This window comes from Pelodiscus sinensis, chromosome 6 (assembly GCF_052426305.1).
Source record: "Pelodiscus sinensis isolate ZL-2025 chromosome 6, ASM5242630v1, whole genome shotgun sequence".
Lineage (NCBI taxonomy): Eukaryota > Metazoa > Chordata > Testudines > Trionychidae > Pelodiscus > Pelodiscus sinensis.
This window is the reverse complement of record NC_143057.1, coordinates 83,109,817-83,130,805: the sequence shown is the minus strand read 5'-3', so window position 1 is coordinate 83,130,805 and position 20,989 is coordinate 83,109,817. Positions and strand designations below refer to the sequence as shown.

The 20,989-nt window shown below is 42.0% G+C and overlaps 1 protein-coding gene across 1 annotated transcript in view; it reads right to left on the bottom strand.

The window, feature by feature from the left end:
- MAP1B (microtubule associated protein 1B) overlaps positions 1 to 14,804 on the bottom strand; it is a 102,156-nt gene extending 87,352 nt beyond the window's left edge. The window contains exons 1-2 of the mRNA XM_006124301.3: positions 14,014 to 14,804; positions 7,140 to 7,241 (exon numbers count right to left, since the gene is read on the bottom strand). Coding sequence (XP_006124363.3) covers positions 7,140 to 7,241; positions 14,014 to 14,191 — 280 coding nt within the window. The 5' untranslated portion in view covers positions 14,192 to 14,804. The remainder of the gene's footprint in view (positions 1 to 7,139; positions 7,242 to 14,013) is intronic.
- Positions 14,805 to 20,989: the final 6,185 nt, after the last annotated feature.

Sequence of the window (20,989 nt, the reverse complement as noted above, 5' to 3'; positions counted from 1 at the left end):
CCCTTTTCCACTTTTGTTTAAGATGCCTGTGCTCCCTCACCTCAGAGCTAATTTGTAGTGAGACAGTGACTGCTGTGAAGTTGCTAGCAGCAACACCCCCATAGGGAACACCAACCACTGATCCAGCAGCATGAGTCAGCTGAATTCTTCACTCAAGCTCTCTCTGCCTCCATTTTCTCTCTTCCAACTAGCAATGACTTTGCAGCATAAAAACCAGATATTTTAGCTAACAAACTAAACTCCAAATAACAAGCTAATCTAATTCCCTTGGACAGTTATTCAAGATACAGAAGTCTCACTAGGTTGAGAATCATACTCAGAGAGTAACCCTGAGATTGTTGATATGCCAGCTTACTTGAGTTTTGGAGATGAATGTACTTCTAAATGTTTAGAGACATTACTCGGTGCTTAGACATTGACAGTACTCTTTGATTCTCTGCATAGTACAACACAATATCCGATTCAGATATTAAAGTATAGACATACTTAGTGCCAGATTATTGTCCCAGTCACTCTGGTGTATTCTGGTGCAAATGAGATCCAAATCTAGGTGAAGCTATTTTAAATTATTTAAAAAATATTGTAAACTTTGCTGAAAGTAGGGATGTAAAATCTTAGATAATCAGTTAACCAGTTAAAATCTTAGGTTTAACTGGTTAACTGATTTAGCAGGATCCCAGGGGAGACCTCTTCAGCCTGGCTGGAGCAGTCCCCAACCCCATAGGGCTGCAGGCTCTGCTCCAGGGCCCCTACGCGTGTGAGGTTGCCAGTCCTGGTCAGCTCCAGATCCCCCACAGGACTGGAGCAGTCCTCCACCTGCAAGGCTGGTACCAGTTAACCAGTACCCAATAAGTCTGATCCAGTAAAGTTGACTGTTCACATTTCTAGCTGAAGTAGTGTTTAAAAAAAGCTGTAACCACATTTTATCAATATTTTGGGGGATCTAATTGTACAGTGCATTAGAACAGACTAAGCTGGTACAGGTTAGACCTCCCTGGTGTGGCTCCCTTGGGACCTGACTGGTCTCGGACAAAGAAGTTTTACAGACCAGAGAAGGTCTGGGGGGAGGGAAGGGCATACGCCTCTCCACTGGGCTGCTCTCCCCACCTACCTGGGCCTCAGCTGCTTGGCTGCCACAGCCCTGCAGGTTCTGTGGTCCACGAGCTCTGGTGGCCCCAGCAGCAGCCCTTCACGCACTCGCAGCCCTGCCAGCACTTGTGGCCCCTGCCAGCTGTGGCTCTGCAGCCCCCCCACCTCTCTGACCCCGCCAGCTTCCCTGCCCCACCAGCTGTGAGCTCTGCCCCCCACCTTCCCTGTGGGCTCTATGAGCTCTTCTGCCCCCTGCCCTTCAGCACCCCTGCTGGATTTCCAGCTCAACTGGCTGCAGATTCTGGTGCCCCATGGGCTCCACTGCCCCACCAGCTGGCTCTGCTCCCAGTCGCTGGCAACCTCTGTGCTGTGGCTCTCTACTCTAGCAACATCCATGGTCCAAAAATGCTAATAAAGGGACATCTGCTTCGAGAAAGTTTATTCAAACATCTTATAAAAATAATACATGTAAAAATGAAGATGAATCCAAATTGGAATGCATGTGGTTGCATGTTTATTTTGTGTATTTTGTAAGTGGACACAGAATGAAAGCTAGTGGAACAGACTGGACCAGCAGTTAGTTCTCAACATTAGATATCTATTTTGGATCCACCTCTCTTCCAGCCATGAGGAAAGGGAAGATGATTGTAACCCATCCTGATGAACATGTTTGTCAGTCCACTGGGATTCAACCATCGCACTGAGAACCTTTAGACTGAGTGGATATTTTTTATTTTATCTATAAATTTGCTAAGCTAGTCAAATAATTTCTCCATCAAAGGAACAATGTATTTGCGGTAGAATTCCCCCTCCTACTGAAGGCCCAAGGCAAGGCCCACCTCACTGCATAAGTCTTAAAATGCTGGCAGAGATGTGGATGGAATGACTACCAACAGTGCCTCCACTTCCTCACCACATCATTTAGCTCCTGCCTGGTACTGAACAGGCAAAGACATGCTCATTAGGGGCAATCTAGGAAAGGAGACAATAGAAACTGGTCTACACACAAATCTTGCACTGGTTTAGCCAAAATGGATTTTATTTGGACAAGGCCTAGAATCCACACTGATCCACTGGCTGGAAGCCTCTGTGTAGGCAGCAGAGGGGCAGAAGACGATCTGCGGAGGTCCCTTAAAGATTTTCCAACCATGAGCAGAGTGAGTTTTGGTTTGTGCACCCATATTGAGGTCATACGCACTGGTTTGGATGTGCGCCACTGTGGCACCCAATTTATGAACACATACACATTCCCAGCCACCAGAGGAGACATCCTCTCCACTGGCCAATTCCCAGCACCAGCCTCCAGAACAGGCCACATAACAGTCCTGGCCCCTAGGCTTCCTTCCCCTGCCACACAGACATGGCAGGTCCCAATTCCAGATCCCAGCAGCTCCCTCACTGTGCTGTCTCAGCCAGCCCTGCCCGCTTGAGCAAATGCCAGTCGTTCGAGTGGTGCGGTGCGACACTCCAAAGGAGGAGAGCGGGGGAAGAATTTTTTGTGCACAGCCACGCACCTTAGTGGGAACTATGGTTCTGACTGAATGAAGGTGAATATATTCCATCTCCCTTATCCTACACTGATTTCCCTGCACAAAGCCTATTTATTCTGGCTTTGTGTAAAAAGAATTTCACCTGTTAAGCACCTGCAAAACAAACTTTAATTTAAAAAGGACTAATTAAAAATTGGTGTTTTAAATAAAATACCAGATTGTACTTTCCCAACCTCATCTCACATTGGACACAAAATGTTGTTTTTCTGTGTGTGTGAGGCTATGTCTAGACTACACGTTTTTTTCAAAAAAAAGTGGCCTTTTTTTAAAAAAACCTCACCTGCGTCTAGACTGCTATCGCATTTTTTTTGAAATTCAATCGACTTTTGTAAACCTGCTTTTACGAGGAAGAACGCCTTTTTCCGAAAGAGCTCTTTCGAAAAAAAGGCATTCTTGAACGCAAACAGGACTTTTTCGAAAGACTTGGGGCTGTCTTGATGATCTCTTTCGAAAGAGATTTTTTCAAAAGTGCTCTTTCAAAAAAGGCTTGTAGTCTAGACATACCCTAAAGTGTATGTGACTAATTTTTACTTATGAAGTTTACCTCAAAATATGATGGAAATCATCAATTCATGATGGAAAAAAACAAAGAAGTAGGCACTTAAGTAATCATTTTAAGTGCTGTTCCTTCTTGTCTTGGCAACCATTTAATTAGCTTTGCTATTCATTTTTTACCAGGACTTGACAACATCAGTGCAAGATTTTTTATTAAGCAGCCTGCTAACTCAGCTACTGTATAAGGCATAAGAAAGGACTGGATAGCATTTCCATTCTAAACCCTATTTTGAGGACATGATATACTATCTATGAGTACTAATATGGCTATAACAGAGCATACAGAAAACAACATCAGCAAGAGAATTTATTCTTTTATAATACTTTAAAAATATGTTGAGACTTAATTCTATTCCCATTTATATCAATGCAAGTTTTGCCATTCACTCCAGGGCAAAATTAGGCCTCAAATTAACTCATTCCTCAGATATACAAATATAAAAAGGATGCTCTGGCAGGTATTTTCTCTTCAGTGCCTCTCCTTACATCTTGTAAGTGTGACCCCACCTACGTCACACCCTCCTTTGGAGTAACATATCCTGTTTGAAATGTCGCTTTGCATAGCCCTTGAGGTGCTATGATAGGTGTGGGAAAACTTATTACTCTTGCCTCACACTATGCAGCCATGCAGGGACTGCACAAAATTCTTGTTACACATTTATATTGTGACTACAAGGCCCCAGCCAGGTGAAAGAGCCATTGTGCTAAGCTCTACACAAACATTAATAAAGACAGTCCCTGCCCCAAGAGAGGATCTGGCTTTATGTAGGTCACACTAAGGGCTTGATTTACAGGCAATAACGGATTTTTCCAAATTAAGGGTGATATTTGCTATTTAACTATATTCCCATCTTACAAGTAATGGGCCCTACTGGAATATCATCAGGTTGATTTTCTTCTCCTAGGATGACTATTGTATATTTGTTTTACTCAACATGGGCCTTAGCTACCTGGATTTTCCAATTGAAATAAAAAAAATACTGCACACTATCAGAAGCCTCCTGTGAGGAGAAATTCAGTCTGTTTTGCACTTAACACCAAACGTTGATTCTGTTGCGAAATCATTATTAGTTTAATTTCAATCCAGGCTCAACAGAAATCAGTTACTTCGACATTTTATTCAAAATGGGCTACAAAAGCCTCCTTTTCATGGCACAAAAGGAAAAGCACAAAGGAATCTCATGTGGGTTCAAGGTCAAGGCACCAAAATAGAGACCAAAATTTTGCCCTCAATTCTGTGAAGAGGGATCTCGCTGAGGTCAGTGGAAGGGGATTGATTGAATTGGACCTGGAGTGCCAGCTTCACTTCTAACTCCCTCCTTTTTTCCGGTTTAAGACAGACACTTAAATTCCTTTGAACACAGATTTTTGCAGTTTATTGTTTAAAGACTGGGCAGTGCTAGAAAACACATTCATTACTGTTTGTCATAGAAATGGTGAATTCCAGTCACATACAATTAAGCTGTAATTCTACACAATGACAGACCAAACAAGCAAGTCTAGACAAAAAAAGCAGCTAAAAATACAATTCCTGGAGAATATTTCCTAGATTATTTTATAATCTTTCTATTGAAAATAAAGTGTATAATCTTACTTATTTAAATTAACAAAATCAGAGGATTTGTTCAGTTTTAATTCATGTAACCCTATTAAAAAATAATGTCCCAAGTTAAGCCATTTAAAAGCACTTTCTGAAAATCTGAAATGCATGGTCATATTTCTGCTAAAGGCACAAATGTTTTTAGCTAAAATCTTAAATTAAACATTACTAATTAAACTTAAATATAATGTACAGTTCCACCCTTGCGGCCAAATCTTGCTAATCTTATTAATCTAAGTATTCCCAAAGCAACCAAAGGGAAACTTGTGTGACTTAGCAGGTGAACTTGGTTCATGAGCAATGAAATTTAAACCAAACTGCAAGATATGTACTTTGGATCTGATCCTGCTTCCATGAAAGCAAATGATTGTAGGATCAGGACCTAGATGTTCATATTTGTTTTTAATTTATTTTGCTGTTTCACAGACCAAGGGGAAAAGTCCATCAAATTTTGGATTTCTAAATTGGCGAAGTCTACACACATTTGGTCACCAGTCTGTTTATTAGAGATAAATGCTGCTATAACTAATACTGCATCAAGTTACAGAAAAACAGAGTTACAGAAAAACAGAGAAAATACTGCAAGACAAGAGTCATCAGAATCTGTGTTATAATTTGTGATACTGGCTCTAGGAATGTGCTTTAACAGCATAACCATCCCTACCATACTCACAACCAATAATTGTAATGTTCAGTCAATTATATGCTGCATTAGTTGTTATATTTGTGGATGCAAATGTTTCAGAGAAAACAAGCTGCATTCCTTAAAGACTATATAGTATTAATTAAACCCTCAGATTGATTGTACACATGCCTACACTCAATGTTAATTAAAAAAAAAAAAAGTTAGAAAACTTACCAATCATTAGAATCTCATGAAATGACAGAATTTTGTATAAGTCACAACAAACTATAAAATTAATTTTATTGATACAAATCCTCATGAGAAAAGCAGCCTTTTAGAGAAGTCAGAAAATTTACATTTTACATCCTCCATAAAAGTGAAAGAAAGGTGTTCCTTCAACCATTCACAACAGGAGAGTGAAAAATTCGATCTGAGCCACTCAAGAGATAGCACTATTCAAAACAATGGTCACAGAACAGGAATATCAGTTCTTAAGGACTTTATCATACTGCAAAATTAGCAGTTTAAGTGTAGTCATAGTTCAAAATAAAAGGAGAAGCAAAAGCAAACTTGTAGGAGAAGAAATTTACTTGACTAAACAATGAATCCCAGAATAAGCCAGATCACATGCACTCTCCAACATAGACCCCAGCATGTCAAGTGTAGCTCTTCCTTTCTGTATCATAAGCAGGTGGCCGAAGGCCATTTCTGTAGCAGTGCCCCTCCATCATCTCCAAATGCCCTCACTCTCTCCCCAGTCAACTAGGGGAAATCAGCTGAAAGTTAAATTAATCTTTAATTTACAACATTCCATACAGTGGAGCTGGTACAGAGGCACATGTCTACTCCTGGCTTCCCCCGAAGTTAATGTAGATCTCACGGGATCTGTGGTTTCTAGTAGTTGAAAATGCCATTAACTGAGAAATGGGATGTACCTTTCTTTAAAGTAAGTCCCCTAAGATAGTAATATGCTAAACTGAGGCTGCTGTGATGCAAAGAAATACCTGAATTTCTCAAGAAAGCAAGAGCTTCTTACTTTTTCCTTCTTAAAATATATTTTAACAAAGGAAATGGATGGGGCAGAAAACTGTTAGGGCATGTCTACACTAGGAAATTATTTCAAAATAACTAAATTTTAGAGAATGACCATCCCTTCTTCCTCTAGAGCTGTGGTGTCCAACATGCTAGCCACAGGTGGGTATTTGGTGGGTTGAGTGTAGCTAGTTGTCTTGAACATTGTGGGTATTTAGTTGTTCGAGTGTGGCTAGTTTGCTATAGCAGTTGCCACTATACTGGCTACTGCTTCAAAACTGGCTGGACACCACGGATCTAGATAGTTCATCCAAATCAGAATCAAAGTACATTATCGGGATTGTGCTGTACCTATTCTGATAAAAGACCTCCAGTCTCCATGGCTGTTAATCTGTCATTTAATCTTAAGGAAAACAACCACTCATTCAAATGAGTATTGCCTAAACCTCAATGACACCCAAATATCAATGTGTAATGAAGTTGAATGTAGCGTTGAACATGAAACATAACTAATGTTTACATTGGCTTACCTTAATAAGTACTATCAAATATCCTGCATCAAATATTTGAACATAACATTTGACTCTTTAATAGAGAAAACTAAGCTGAGTCATGCAGTAGGTTTTTTTAATGTTACATTTGTAAAAAGCTATGCCAAACATTGGTCAAAACTAAAAAGAAGTCTTACCTCGAACTTCAGGAGAGAACCGAGCTGAATGGCGAGATACAAAAAGTTTCAGCTCCTGGTCTAAGTTGCATTCAATCAGATTTGTGTCCCATGATCGGATTCCTACAAGCCAATACACAATATATATTCATATCTGTGATGTATGCTTTGAAAGCTTTCAGCTGAGTATTTTTGGATTTGCATTCATCAGAGCTAAATCTTTCTCCATTCCAAAGCCTTCTCCCATCCTTCCTCTTTCTCATATCCACACATTTGACAGCTATTTTGTTCATTTACCCTCACTATATCCCAAACTTGCATGATACTGAACATTCTCAGATACCACAGAAGACAGTGGTCAGTGAGAAATCAGGAAAAGACAGTTTACTGGTACTACAGGGATGGCTCCCACAATCTGAGAACTGGTTGCTTTATTCTGCAGCATTGAGAGTATATACGCCCAAACTGGCTTGCAACATATTAATGCATTGTTTTTACTGATCATTAGCTACTGAACTGCATAAAAATAAATGTTTCAGAGGACTACTTTAGGCACATTACAAGATGATTGTATTTGCTCCCATGAAGAGAAGTTACAGCTTACAAGTTGTGGTCCTTTAAATTTAAAGTATTAAATGTGCAGATTTCTTAACACTGAGCTGTTACGATAGCAATGAGCCTCCCCATATTTGAAGTGAAAATATAAGTGGTTACTTTATTCCCTGTGTTCAAGTGTCAAAATTCTGTTTCTCTCTAAATCATGAAAAATACACTTGATCGCCTCTCATAAATTAAACTTAAAAGAGTCCTACTACTTTGATGTCCAGTTTTTTTTCTTAGTTATTTAAAGAATGAGCTTCTTAACACACGCAAGGCACTGAAACTTTTGTTTCAAAAATATGTAGAAGTTTATAGTTAGTAGTTTTGATAACGTTGGAATAAATAGACCAAATGTGAAATTAAGTAAGTGATATAGAATGTTTTGTATTTTTCTAAAAACAACAGTGGTCCTGTAGCACAGTAGAGGCTAACAAAAATATATAAATGGTATCATGAGCTTTTGTGGGCACAACCCACTTGTTTCAGATGACAAATATGGAGCAAGGGGCACAGACTTTCAACCTTAAGGTAAAACATTTCCCCACTATGAATTTCATTGTTGTGGCTCAGAAACACCAATGTGTTAAAGATCCTTACTCAAGTTTCCAGGAGATATGCTACTCAATTTATTCTTCCTGTTCTTCCCCGTTCTAGTTTCAAACTCTGGGCTTCTTGCTCCATATTTATCATCTGAAGAAGTGGGTTGTGCCCAGGAAAGCTCATGAAATTATTAATATATTTTTGTTAAGTCTCTAAGGTGCTACAGGATCATTGTTGTTTTTACATTTTTTTAGTTACAGACTAATATGGCTACCTCTCTGAGATTTATATTTCTCTATAACCCAAAAATGCTTTATTTTTTAAAAAGTGAAAAGTGTGCTGGAAGTTCTCCAATAAGATATGTCACACCATTTTGCAAACAAATTTTAAAGTTAATTTTCCTCTGCCAGGGCCCGTGGCTAGACAAGCAGAAAAGGGTCAAGCTGGATGGTAAGTAGATTCAGGGGTAGTGGGAGAGAAGGGTAAGAGCAGAGCCTATAATGGCATCATCCTCTTCCCATTCCCATAAACTGGATTATATCTCTGGCTTCTCCTTTACTATACATGTGATGGCATGTAACTGTGGAACTGGTATTCTGCATTATTTGGGGAGTGAAGACCTAGTTGGAGGAGATAGTGCAAGGGTGGGGACAGATGCTCAATATGGTAACTTAGGAGTGGATTCCCCATATAAGTCTGAGGATTTACATTTCAAGGACCTTGCCCCCCTGCCCACTTCAAAGGCTCTTACAACAACAAAAAATCTAATGCTTTCTGCAGCTTCAAATCTGTTGAAATACAAGTTTATTTCTCTCCTTTCCATGTGATTGTGCAGGGGGAGGGAGAGAGATGATTTAACTCTTAGCTTGCTGTTTTGAACCAATAAGCTACTCTGTGCCACCAATGACATAAATATGCTCATTCTACAGCAGATCCAAGAGGCACCTACAGAGTAGTTAGCCGTGATGACTTTTGAAAAGGTCTTTATGACAGCTTTCCAGCCAGACTATCAATATGCCTGATACTGGGGTATGTCACTTAATTTAGTAACTGCCATTTTTAAACACTGTAAGTGTTTTAGAAATACATAATTTTCCATACATTTCATAAGTTTATGAAATTAACGCTCTAACTAAATTACTTAGTTGAACTATACAGTGACAGTCTCCCTCATTACATGGTAACATCTGGTATATGTACCACCAAAGATCAGTCTCTACTATGAGTCTTCATATCTTCATTTGCAAAAAAAAAAACTCTTGGTCATACAATGCATTGTTGGTGAGTGAATCTGGGAATTAAATACACCACAGAAACAGGGTTCAGATTGAATTATTTCCAGGTGTAAAATACTGCAGATCAAGAATAATCTTAAAGATATCATAACCAGCATCTAGCATTATCAAGTAGCACATCAGAAAAATGTTTCTTGTAAATGTACACTGATCATAAATCACAAAGCTAAGCAATGGTGACTAAACAAATCCACAACTAGGGCAATATACAGACGAGTGGGGGGAGGTCTAGATTGGATATCAGGAAAAACTATTTCACTAGGAGAGTGATGAAGCACTGAAATCGGTTACCTAGGGAATCTCCATCCCTACAGGTTTTTAAGTCCGAGATTGACAAAGCCCTCTGGCTGGGATGATCTAGGGTTGGCCCTGCTTTGGGCAGGGGATTAGACTCGATGACCTCCTGAGGTCTCTTCCAACCCTATGATTCTATGAACAAATAATATCAAACCCTGGATGATGACAAATTGTGCTGTTTAGGGATAGACTATAAGCATTTGATAGAGCAGGGGGTGGGCAACAATTTTTGATGGGGACCACTCCAAGATTTTGGGAAGTGTCCAAGAGCTGCACTTTTCTATGGAGATGGTGCGGGATCTGGTATGGAGGTTGAGTGCAGAAGGGATCTAGGGATACAGTACTGTAGTGCAGGAGAGGGTGTGGGGTCTGAGAGGGAGTTTGGGTGAAGGAGGAGGTTGGAACCTGGGTAGGGGATTTGTGCTGCAGGGTCCAGGAGGGGCTATGGGTGCAGGAGAGGATTCTAGCCTGGGAGAAGGGTGTAGGAGGAAGTGCAGGGTCTGGGAGGGAGTTGTGACCTGGGGCAGGGATGCAGAAGGTTTAGGTGGTGACATAGGATAGGGAGTCAGGGTATTGGGGTGGGGTGGAGGGGTTGGGGCGCCCAAGGTAGGCTGTGGCCAGGAGGTGTTTATCTAGGTAGCTCTTATCCAGCGATACATTGGGACCTTCAGGCACACTCCCTGCCTGCTGCAGCCCCAGGTTCAAAGCAATTGGCTGTTCCATGTGGCTTTCTGTGCTGGTGCAGAAGATTTCATATGCTCCCTACCCCTAAAACAATCTCTCATCTTCTACTGGCTAGTTTCTGCCTCCAGAGAGCCTCATGAAGCAGCCAGAAACTTTGAGATGCTTCGTGCCCAAGAGTCCCAGCAGGGCAGGCCGTACGCCAGATTAAAAGGCTTAATAGATCTTGCCTGCTGTTGTGATAGATCTATTAAGGAACACAGATGTTGACACAGCAATGTTGCAAGTACATAGGGTCTGTCCTGCCATCAAATCGATGCATGGATATCCTTTTGATGCAAATAGGTAGAATATGGATTTATGCCCAGTTTGAGATTCTGCAATACAGTACTGGAACAGAGCCAGATTGCTCAGTCTGTCAATGCGAAAAATACAAGATTCAAGAAAATGCTGGAAGCTTAACATAATATGTAACTGTTTATCTTAAAGAGCATTTTCTGTACTTGAAGGTCCATGATTCAGCATTTCTGATAAACACCAAATTTCCAATAGTAGAAGGGATAACGTTAGGTATAATTGAGATGGTTTATAGAGATAAATCTGGAACTATGGGCAATTCAAAGACAAATAACTATATTGTTATACATGCAGTCAGTGGAAGTACAATGAACTGGGATCATTCCTTTTTTCTGGAATATTAGGAATACAGATGTTCCTAACCCTGGACCAATTATACAGAAGAAGATCTTGAAGCCATTTTTCACACATAAAAAGGCAATCCTAGACCACTAGTAGACTGCCATTTCAAAACAAGAAAGATACTTCAGAATTCTAAAATACAGTTGGTAAATTCAAAATGAGAATGTCTCTCTTCATAAAATTTAAAGCAAATGAATTTGTAATCATCCAGTCTGTACAAGACCAATCATTTGATGTAAATCACCAACATAATATCTTCTCTGATATCTGTTTCTCTTCAGTACTGTAAAAGAATCCACATTCTTCAGTGAGGATGTTCAAAAGACATACCAAAGAAAACTTAACAGGGATGTTGAACTCCTGAAGGCCTTGTTGAGAATGGATGGTTTTGGAATGGACTATTTTTTCCAGATAGTAGTATGCTTTCCTCAGACAAGAGGTTCATCAAGCCCATATTTGCTCCACAAATATATAGCTAAGGACTCCCCCAGTGTGTTAATCCAGAACAAAGCATCTGAACATTAGTAACAGCTCCAGTGGTTGACTTCCTAATCAGATCATCTGCCACCTGCAGGAAAAAGATGACTTCTAATCCAACATTTTGAGTAGACGGCCCACGGGGTTGCTTATAAATATCTAAAATGTTAAAAGATGCCACCTAAACTCACAAAACTTAGCAACAATGGAAACAAGACAGCAGGAATTGCATAGCAGTAGCTTCAAGAGCCTGAAGAGAATTTCTCCAGAGGAAGGATGACATCAGATGTCTTGAGGGCAGAAGACACATCCGTTTGCTCTATTAATTATTAATAATTTGATTTAAAATACAGCCAACTCAGCTTTATGTCAATCAAAACTTGGGTAAAATTAGGACAATACTATGATCAAGTGGCTCTAAATTTCAGAGCACCAGCAGTTTTCACTACAAGACAATGGCAGCTATAAAGTAAAAAGGTAATTTTACAAGGTGGTTAACGCCTTACTCAGAAAGGAGTAAAAATAAATTTGGAAAAAATGAAGTAAAACAGATAGGGGGTGATGAAGCAACAATAGAAAAGACAATTGAAGTCCTATGGGGACTGCTGAACCACACCTACAAACCAGGAACAGTAACCAATTCACTGTTTCAAGGTCTCTGACAATGGAAATTCTGTAATCTCTACCCTCATCAGCTCAAAACAAAAAAACATGTTACCAAAACATGTAGCTTAATAAATTATGGCATCTAGTAACTAATGATTTTATTTGTATTGCATGTTAATTGTGCAGTCATAACATTTTCTAATACTGAAATCTATTTTAGAAACAATAGTCAAGGATTTATTGAGAAAAATCTCTGGTTTTCACTTTTATTTTGCTGGAATTGTGATTTTAAAAAAAATTAAAGCAAATAAACCCTTAGTCATAGCAGCAGCCTGTAGCTGGCTAATGTAAGAATTATGAAAGTGAATGTTCAGCTATTGAAATTTTAATCACTTAAATCTTTTTGTGGTTCTTCTGTAAAATCTGTATCTGTAAATATTGCAAACAAAAAAACCTCTTATTGCTGAAAGTTAGAAACAATAGATGCAGCTGCTTTACTGCTCAGGGGTTCCTTGCTATTCAGAACTAGCATTCTCGAAATCCCTTTGGTTTTATTTTGTTGTGAGGAAATGCAGTTTTTAAAATATATATTTATTTTAAAAATGTATTTTTCTTGTCTATGTGAACGCCCTTTGTCCGCTATGGGCTGCCATAGGGACCGCAGTGCGGACTGCACCACGCCCACGAGCCGGTATCTCTGGGCAGACAGACTCCAGCAGCACCAAGAGGGGACTAGAGAAAGCGAAGGAGGCATTGCTGCTGCTGCTGCAGAAGACCGGAACGACCTCTGCAGAAAAAATCACTAGCACAGCGCAGTAACAATGGCCGGGGGGCGGGGGGGGAATCTGAGGAGTGGGAAAAACTCGAGATCAGTTGGGGTGGGGCAAAGAGGTCTGTTGTCTCACTCGTTCACCCCCTTCCTTGTGTCTCGGGCAGTGTGGGTGCAGCAAAAGCCAACTGCAGATCTTTGTGTGGGGGGAGCCGATGCGATATAGAAGGAGCCTCCTTCATCTCTGCTGCTGTTGCTGCTTTGCACATTGGCCATGAACGTCTCACGACACTGCACCTCAACTACTAGATTAACAGCAGCTTGTGCACAAAGATCCCATTCCTGCCGTCTGTCCCCCGTCCTTTATGTCTAGACATTCTCGGTGAAGAAGTGACCCCTAGGAGTCTAGATCCGAGGCAGGCGAAGGAAAGGGGTAGAAGACCCGGCCCCGCCCCAGCAGGCAGGGATCTCAGGACGGCTTTCCTTCTGCAATGGCAAAAAAGGGCCCGGGGCACTGATGACACCAAAGGTGGGGTGCCCCTCCCGCGACGAGCAAAGGGCGGTTTCTCCCCCTCTGCGCCAAACCGAGAGCCCCCACGCCCCAGTCAGTAGGTACAGCTGCAGCCCAGCCCTCCCTCCCTCCCTCCGCGCCCCGGCAAGGCGCGGGGCAGCAGCCAAGGAGGCTGGAGCCCGCCTGGGCTGAGCTCCTGCCAACTGTTCGCGCGGCAGCCCGCAGCAGAGGCTTCTCCCCGCCGAGCCCAGGGAGCGGTCGCGTCAGAGCGGTCCCCCCTGGCGGCTCGGGGAAGGCAACCCCCTGAGTCCCGGCGCGGAGCATTTATTGCCGAGAAAAGCGCCGGGGGGGGGGGGGGGGGGGGGGTCTCCCGAAGAGACTTGGGCGCAACCTGTGGTTGTCCCCGCGCCGGGCGCTTACCTCGCTCTATGGTGCCGATGGCCCGTCTCAGCTGCTCCTCGGTCACCAGCTCGCCCAGGACCACCAGCAGGTAGAACTTGCTGTCGAGGAAGCGGTGCGAGAGGCTGGGCGAGGGGGGCGCCGGGCTGGGGACACTACAAGACGGGTCCGGCTCCGCTTCCACCACCACGGTCGCCATCCTGCCGGCCCCTCTCCGCCTCCTCTGGCCGCTGCTCGGGATGGGGGAAGGGTTGTCTCCAGCGGTGCGTCGCGCCTCGGCGCGGAGCTGCTGCCGAGTGCTGCCGGGCTGCGGGCAGCAGGCGAGTGAAGGCGGGCGGGGAGGCGGCGGCGCTTTTATACCGAGACGGTGCAGGGCTGGGACCCGAGGAGGAGGAGGAGGGGACCCGGCACATCCCGGCGCGTTGCTGCTGCCGCTGCTCCAGCATCCACAGCTGATGTCATCTGCAGCAAATCATCCCCGGCGCTGCCTCCGGAAGCAGAAGGAATGAGGTTTGCAAACAATGCCCGAGGCTGAGCAAGGTGAGGGGGGCCTGGGGCCCAGCAAACTGGCCCCTGCCTCTGCAGAGAAGCCCTGCACCCCCGGCCTCTTCACAGCTCCAACGACAGGGAAAAGTTCAGACTGAAGCAGACCCCTCTTTCCCCCCCAGCCTCAGCTGACACGCAGCACAGAGCTTTTCCTTTCCTCTCCTCTCCAAAACTGCATGGGAGCAGCACCTTCGGATGGCACCGTAATTTGCCTGTCATAACTCCATCAAGACCCTAACCACAGAATTTGCACCCCAGTCCATATGAGAACTTAAAGTTTTGCCCATTTTGAATTGGACAGGTCCTGAAGTGCAGAGCCACAGGTCACCTTGTGGGGCTGGTGGGGATGTAGCTTTTGGTCCAGGCCCCATCTCCATTCACAAAAATAACATCCCTTTTTAAAAAGTACTGTGTCACAACAATCACAGTAGTGGTTTCCAAACTCCTGCATTGCACCATAACACTGCTGCAGAAAGAACTTGGGGAAGATTCTGTAGAATACTAAAGTGTGTTTTTAGCAGCAGGAATTCACATATTCCCTCATCTTTTTATTTTAAAACCAATTACAGTATTAAGACACCCTCAAACAAAGGCCTTTGTTAACAAACTCAGTGCTCTGTAGCTATAGAATTCAGTCCTGCAAAATGGCCCTACCATGCTGCCTTGGATAGACTACAGAAATAAACAAACACCACAGTCCCTGCATAAACAGTTTGAGCCTGAGCTCCACCAGTAACATCTGAAAGAACACATCCAGAATAGTGAGTTTAGAAAGGATGTAAATTCTTGTGCACCAATGCATAAAGATAACCTCTACCCTAGCCAGTTGAGAAGACACTTATCTTGTGGACAGGTTCTCTCATTACTTTATGCAGGGCTTAATGCACTTTCCTCTGAAAACAGCACTGGCTCCTGTCAAATACAAAAAATGTCAGCTGACTATACCTTATTTTCATGAAGTATGTCAACTCCTATGTTCCCAAAATGTGTTTGTTTTTACTGCACATTGGCATCACTGTAATAAACATGTATTTCAGATGTTATAAATATAATAGCAATAACTTATTTGTATTACAGTAGGGCCTGGGGCCCCATCCAAGATCAGGACTCCATGTTGCTAACCACTGTATAAGCAAATAAAGGGAGTCTTTGCCTAGGTGAGTTTACTGTCCAAGTAAGCAAGAAAAAGAGAGAAACAATGAGAGAAAAGAGGCACAATGAGAGAAAAGAGGCACAGAGAAGTGAGAGTTTTGTCTAAAGTTACAAAAAGCAGATCAGTGACAGAACCAAAAATAAATCCCATTTCTCCTGCCTGCCTATTCACTAAGGACCATATTGCATGTCTTGTTATAGCCATTTCATATAACCAGGTGTTTCTAAACATGAATAAACCTTCTCAAAATAAAAACAGAGAGCCTGACAAATGCTGGCTAAAATGTGATTAGAGTGTCCTCTAACCATGCATTTACATGACACCATGTTTCCTGCGTTCATATAGTTTCCTTGGTGCTATTAGCCATGTAAATTGTGTTATAAACTAGGCACAGGCATTTTGACAGCCATGTTATGTAAACCCAGAAAACTCAGTGGAAAAGAAAACTGAACAATTCCTAGCAAGTTTCCTAAAATAGAAAAGTCTTAATGGACACAAATATGCTGCAAAAAGTGTCACTAATATGAACCATGTTCTACTAGTTGTGACTATAGTTTTCTTTTTTTCCTGCTGTTTGTAGTGTTTTTCATAGTATCCTTGCACTGGTCTATGTTGATACATACAAGTACTCACAAATACATATGGATGTATTTTTTTCCCCATTTTCCCATTGCAAAACCCCATTGCACGCATACTGATTCACCAGTTCAGTTACAGACGTGCTGAGAGGGCTCTGTAATTTTGTGGAGGAATGCACAGATGCAAGCAACTTCCAAAATTCTTTCCCGTTTCCACACACGGGCTTTCTGGTATGCATACATGTGTATTATCAGCAGGATTTGACCCATAAGCTGAGGAGAGGGTGCATCTGAATAGTATTTTACTACACGTTTGCAAAATAGAATGATAATGATTCCCAGGATTTCACACATCACAATCACAGTGAGTCAAGTTCATTAATGGTATTAAATGCATTTCATCACACAAGGTGCATTACATGGGTGACTGACTAGTGTCTTCTATTTAAAAAATAAATAAACAATCACTACCACAGAAACAAACAACTCTGGAAAAATTATCTGTTGAGGTTTAGGAGATAGGGTTTACTTAAAACAAACACAACAAAACCCCATAACTATAATAAGTGTTTTGAAACACTTGAGGAAGGTGATCAGGAACAGTCAATGTGGATTCACGAAGGGCAAGTCATGCCTGACCAAACTGATTGCCTTCTATGATAAGATAAGTGGCTCTGTGGGTATGGGGAAAGTGGTGGCTGTGATATACCTTTACTTTAACAAAGCTTTAGATATGGTCTCCCATAGTATTCTTGCTGGCAAGTTAAAGTAATATGGTCTGGATGTATAAAATGTAAGGTATAGAAAGCTGGCTAGATTGCAGGCTCAACAAGTAGAAATCAATATGCTTGATGTCTAGTTGGCAGCCTATATCAAGCGGAGTGTCCTAGGGGCATACATACATGGGGCCAGTTTTGTTCAATATCTTTATTAATTATCTGGAAAATAGGTTAGTTTGCACTCTCAGCAAGTTTGTGGATTAAACTAAGCTGGGCGGGAAGGTAGATATGCAGGAGCATAGGGACAGTGACCTAAACAAATTGGAGGATTAGGCCAAAAGAAATCTGATGTGGGTCAACAAGGGCAAGTGCAGAGTCCTACACTTAGGACGGAAGAATCTCATGTACTGCTATGGACTGGGGACCCACTGGCTAAGTGGCAGTTGTGCAGAAAAGGGCTTGGAGATTATAGCAGATGTGAAGCTGGATATGAGTCAATAGTGTGCCCTTGTTGCCAAGAAGGCTATCCACATATTAAGCTGCATAAGGAGGAACATTGTGAGCAGTTCTAGGATATGTCTACACTGCATGGCTATTTCGGGATATCTCCGGTATCCCGAAATAGCTAGCCTACATCTACACAAGCTGCCCATTATTTTGAAATATTTTTCAAAATAATGGGTGCACTATTTCACCATCCTGGTAAGCCTCCTTGTAAGAGGGATACGGGATGGCTCAAAATAGCATGTTATTTTGAAATGTGGTGCTGTTAGACATACCAAATTTCAAATTTCAAAATAGATTCAAGATAAGAACACAATTTGCACAATTCAAATTGCGTAATCTTATTTTGAGTTTAGGGTGCTGTGTAGACACAGCCCTAGGGAAGCAATTATTCTCCTTTATTTGGCACTGGTGAGGCCACATCTGGAGTATTGCATTCAGTTCCCCCTCTCCCCACTCCTCACCCAGAAGGGATGGAACAAATTAGAGAGAGACCAGGCGAAGGCAACAAAAATTATTAGGGGGCCAGGGCACATGACTAAAGAGCAGAGGCTGAGAGAATTGTGCTCATTAGTCTTCAGAAGAGAAGAACAAGAGGCAATTTGATACCAGCCTTCAGCTATGTGAAGCAGGATTCCAAAGAGGATGGAGCTAGGTATTGTCAGTAGTGGCAGATAACAGAACAAGAAGCAACAGTCTCAAGTTGCTGGGGGAAGATATTAGGTTGGATATTAGGAAAAACTATTTCACTAGGAGGGTGATGAAGCACTGGAATAGGTTACCTAGGGAGGTGCTGGAATCTCCATCCCTAGAGGTTTTTAAAGCAAGGTTGAACAAAGCCCTGGTTGAAATGATTTAGTTAAGCTTTGTTTAGCTTTGACCCGGGGCTTGGACTAGATGATCTCCTAAGCTATGTATTTGATACAAGTATCCTGCTGAGGCCTATAATTCCATAGTCTTATGTTTTATATTGTGTTGCCACAGACTATATAGATATAACATTACTACAGAAAATGAAATATGACAATTTATAATGTGGTAGGAATATTAAAAACCTTAAGGGGGCTACTGTTTGTAAGACATATTTTGTCTTTCTAAATTCTTTGAGGACTGAGTTTGGCTCAGATGTTTTGTATTTCTTAGATAGTCACAAGCACATGGAACTGTCTGATCTAAGGTAAAATTGAGGACAGTTGCATGCTTGTTACAAATGCAGGTCTAGCTTCATGGATATGAATCTTGGAGAAGATTGCAGATCCAGTTACATGGCTGTACATACAATAACTTGCTCTGAAACTTGGGAAAGTAGTTTTTGTTAGTTTTATTTGTTTTGTGATTCAAGATGCCTTGTCTTTGTCTCATAATACTAAGCTTTTCTTACCTGAAAATAAGTTGTCTTACAAGAAAAAATAACATTTGAAAGCACATTTATGTTCTGCAGGATGGAAGCATATCATCAGCTCTTCAGTCAGATGAAATGAGAAGACGTACTGTGCAAAGCTGAATCAATGTCACATGGCCTTCAAAAAAAATTTCAACTTCCCACCTGCAGGAAAATTACATAGATATACTAATTTGGATAAAAAATAGCAAAATGAATTTAAACTGTACTCATAGGGTGCGTCTAGACTGGCAAGATTTTGTGCAAAAGCAGTTGCTTTTGCGCAAAAACTTGCCAACTGTCTACACTGGCCGCTTGATTTTGCGCAAGAGCACTGACGTTCTACTGTCCGAAATCAGTGCTTCTTGCGCAAAACTTTGACGCTTCCGTTCAGGAAAAAGCCCTCTTGTGGAAATGATTTTACGCAAGAGGGTCAGTTGTTACGATAACTCCGATTTTGCGCAAGAGGGTCAGCACATCGTTGTTACGATAACTCCGGGACCAATCTAGATGCTCTTTTGCAGAAATACTTTTAACGGAAAAACTTTTCCGTTAAAAGTATTTTTGCAAAATCATGCCAGTCTAGAAGCAGCCATACAGATTTAGAAAGAGAGAAACCATTATCAACTGTTGAAAAAAATATTTAAGGTTCACGTTACTTATCCATTTTGTACTTGCTAACCAAATAGCTATGGGTATGTCTACACTACCCCCCTAGTTCCACGAGGCGTACAGATAGTTCGGATTAGGCTTCTAATCCGAACTATCTGTACACCTCGTTCCACGAGGCGTACAGATAGTTCGGATTAGAAGCCTAATCTGAACTATCTAGTTCGCACTAGCCAGCTTTTAAAAATGGCGGCGCCGGCTTTATGCTAATGAAGCCCGGGAAATTCAAATCCCGGGCTTCATTAGCAAGTTCGGTATGCATACATTACCCCCCTAGTTCGAACTAGGGGGGTAGTGTAGACATACCCTATCATAGTATAACAAACTCAGATGATACACTTAAGGCTGCGTTTTCATCTTGGGGATCTGGTTATATTATTAATCTTTTTTTAATTAATTTACAATGTTTAGATGAATGTCAAAAGGTGCTCTATTCATTGCTTGTCTGGTGCCTCGTCTTGGTTATTCTTGGGATTAGTTCTTGAGGTCAACACCCCTTCCTGTGGTTGCACACCATCACACTGTCTGTTTCTCGTATTTACAATTCCTTTCTCATCCCAGAAACCACAGCGTCCTCTTCATGACTCAGCCCTCCAGTTAGGTCACTCAGTGTTCCCTCCCTTCCAGGTACAGTCCTATTCTTTGTCACTTTCACAGAGACCCAGATAGTCTTCCCATTCACTACCCCACTCGTCTATCCCTCACCCTCGGTGGCTGGTAGGGGGAGCTGGGCCTACTTACTACTCTGGGATCTAGTTCAGGGACCATACACTCAGCAGTACTGAGCTTTCCTCTCCCAGCCCTCATTACACCTTCCCTAGATTGCTTCCTACAACTCCTGCAGCCTCAAAACTGCTCCCTCTTCTCAGGCAGTGGCTGCCCTTTCCCAGCTGCAGCCCTTGTTTGTTGTCATCTTCCTGCCTTCATAGAGCCCACCTGTCCCTGCACAGCTGGACATACTTACAATCTCTGCTCCTTGGTTCTTCCTCCAGGTGCAGCCTATGGAATTAATATGCCTACCTGGCCACCTTAACTCCTTCCAGTCCTCTCTGCTGAGCACACAACCTAATATTCACCACTGAAGTCCTATTACATAGATCTACTAATGAGATTTACCTTACATTGGATTTACATGGTGTACATGCCTCCTGATTGCCTTCTACCCATGGCTGAATGTCACCCCAATTGTGGAGGAAACACCATTCTGCACCACTGAGGAATCCTTTTATGAGCTTCAGTTCAACTGCAGTGGTTCATATGGCCTTGTGTGGTCCCTCTCTACTGAGGGGATGATATGAGCACAGTATAATACAATATGACACAATATGATACAGAAATGTGTTGTGGGGTATTTACAACTTGAGTACTTAATGAAAAAGATGGGTTTCTATCAATTTTCAATAAGAGAGGAAGTGAGTCTTTGCTTACCATAGTTATAAAGCCTTGC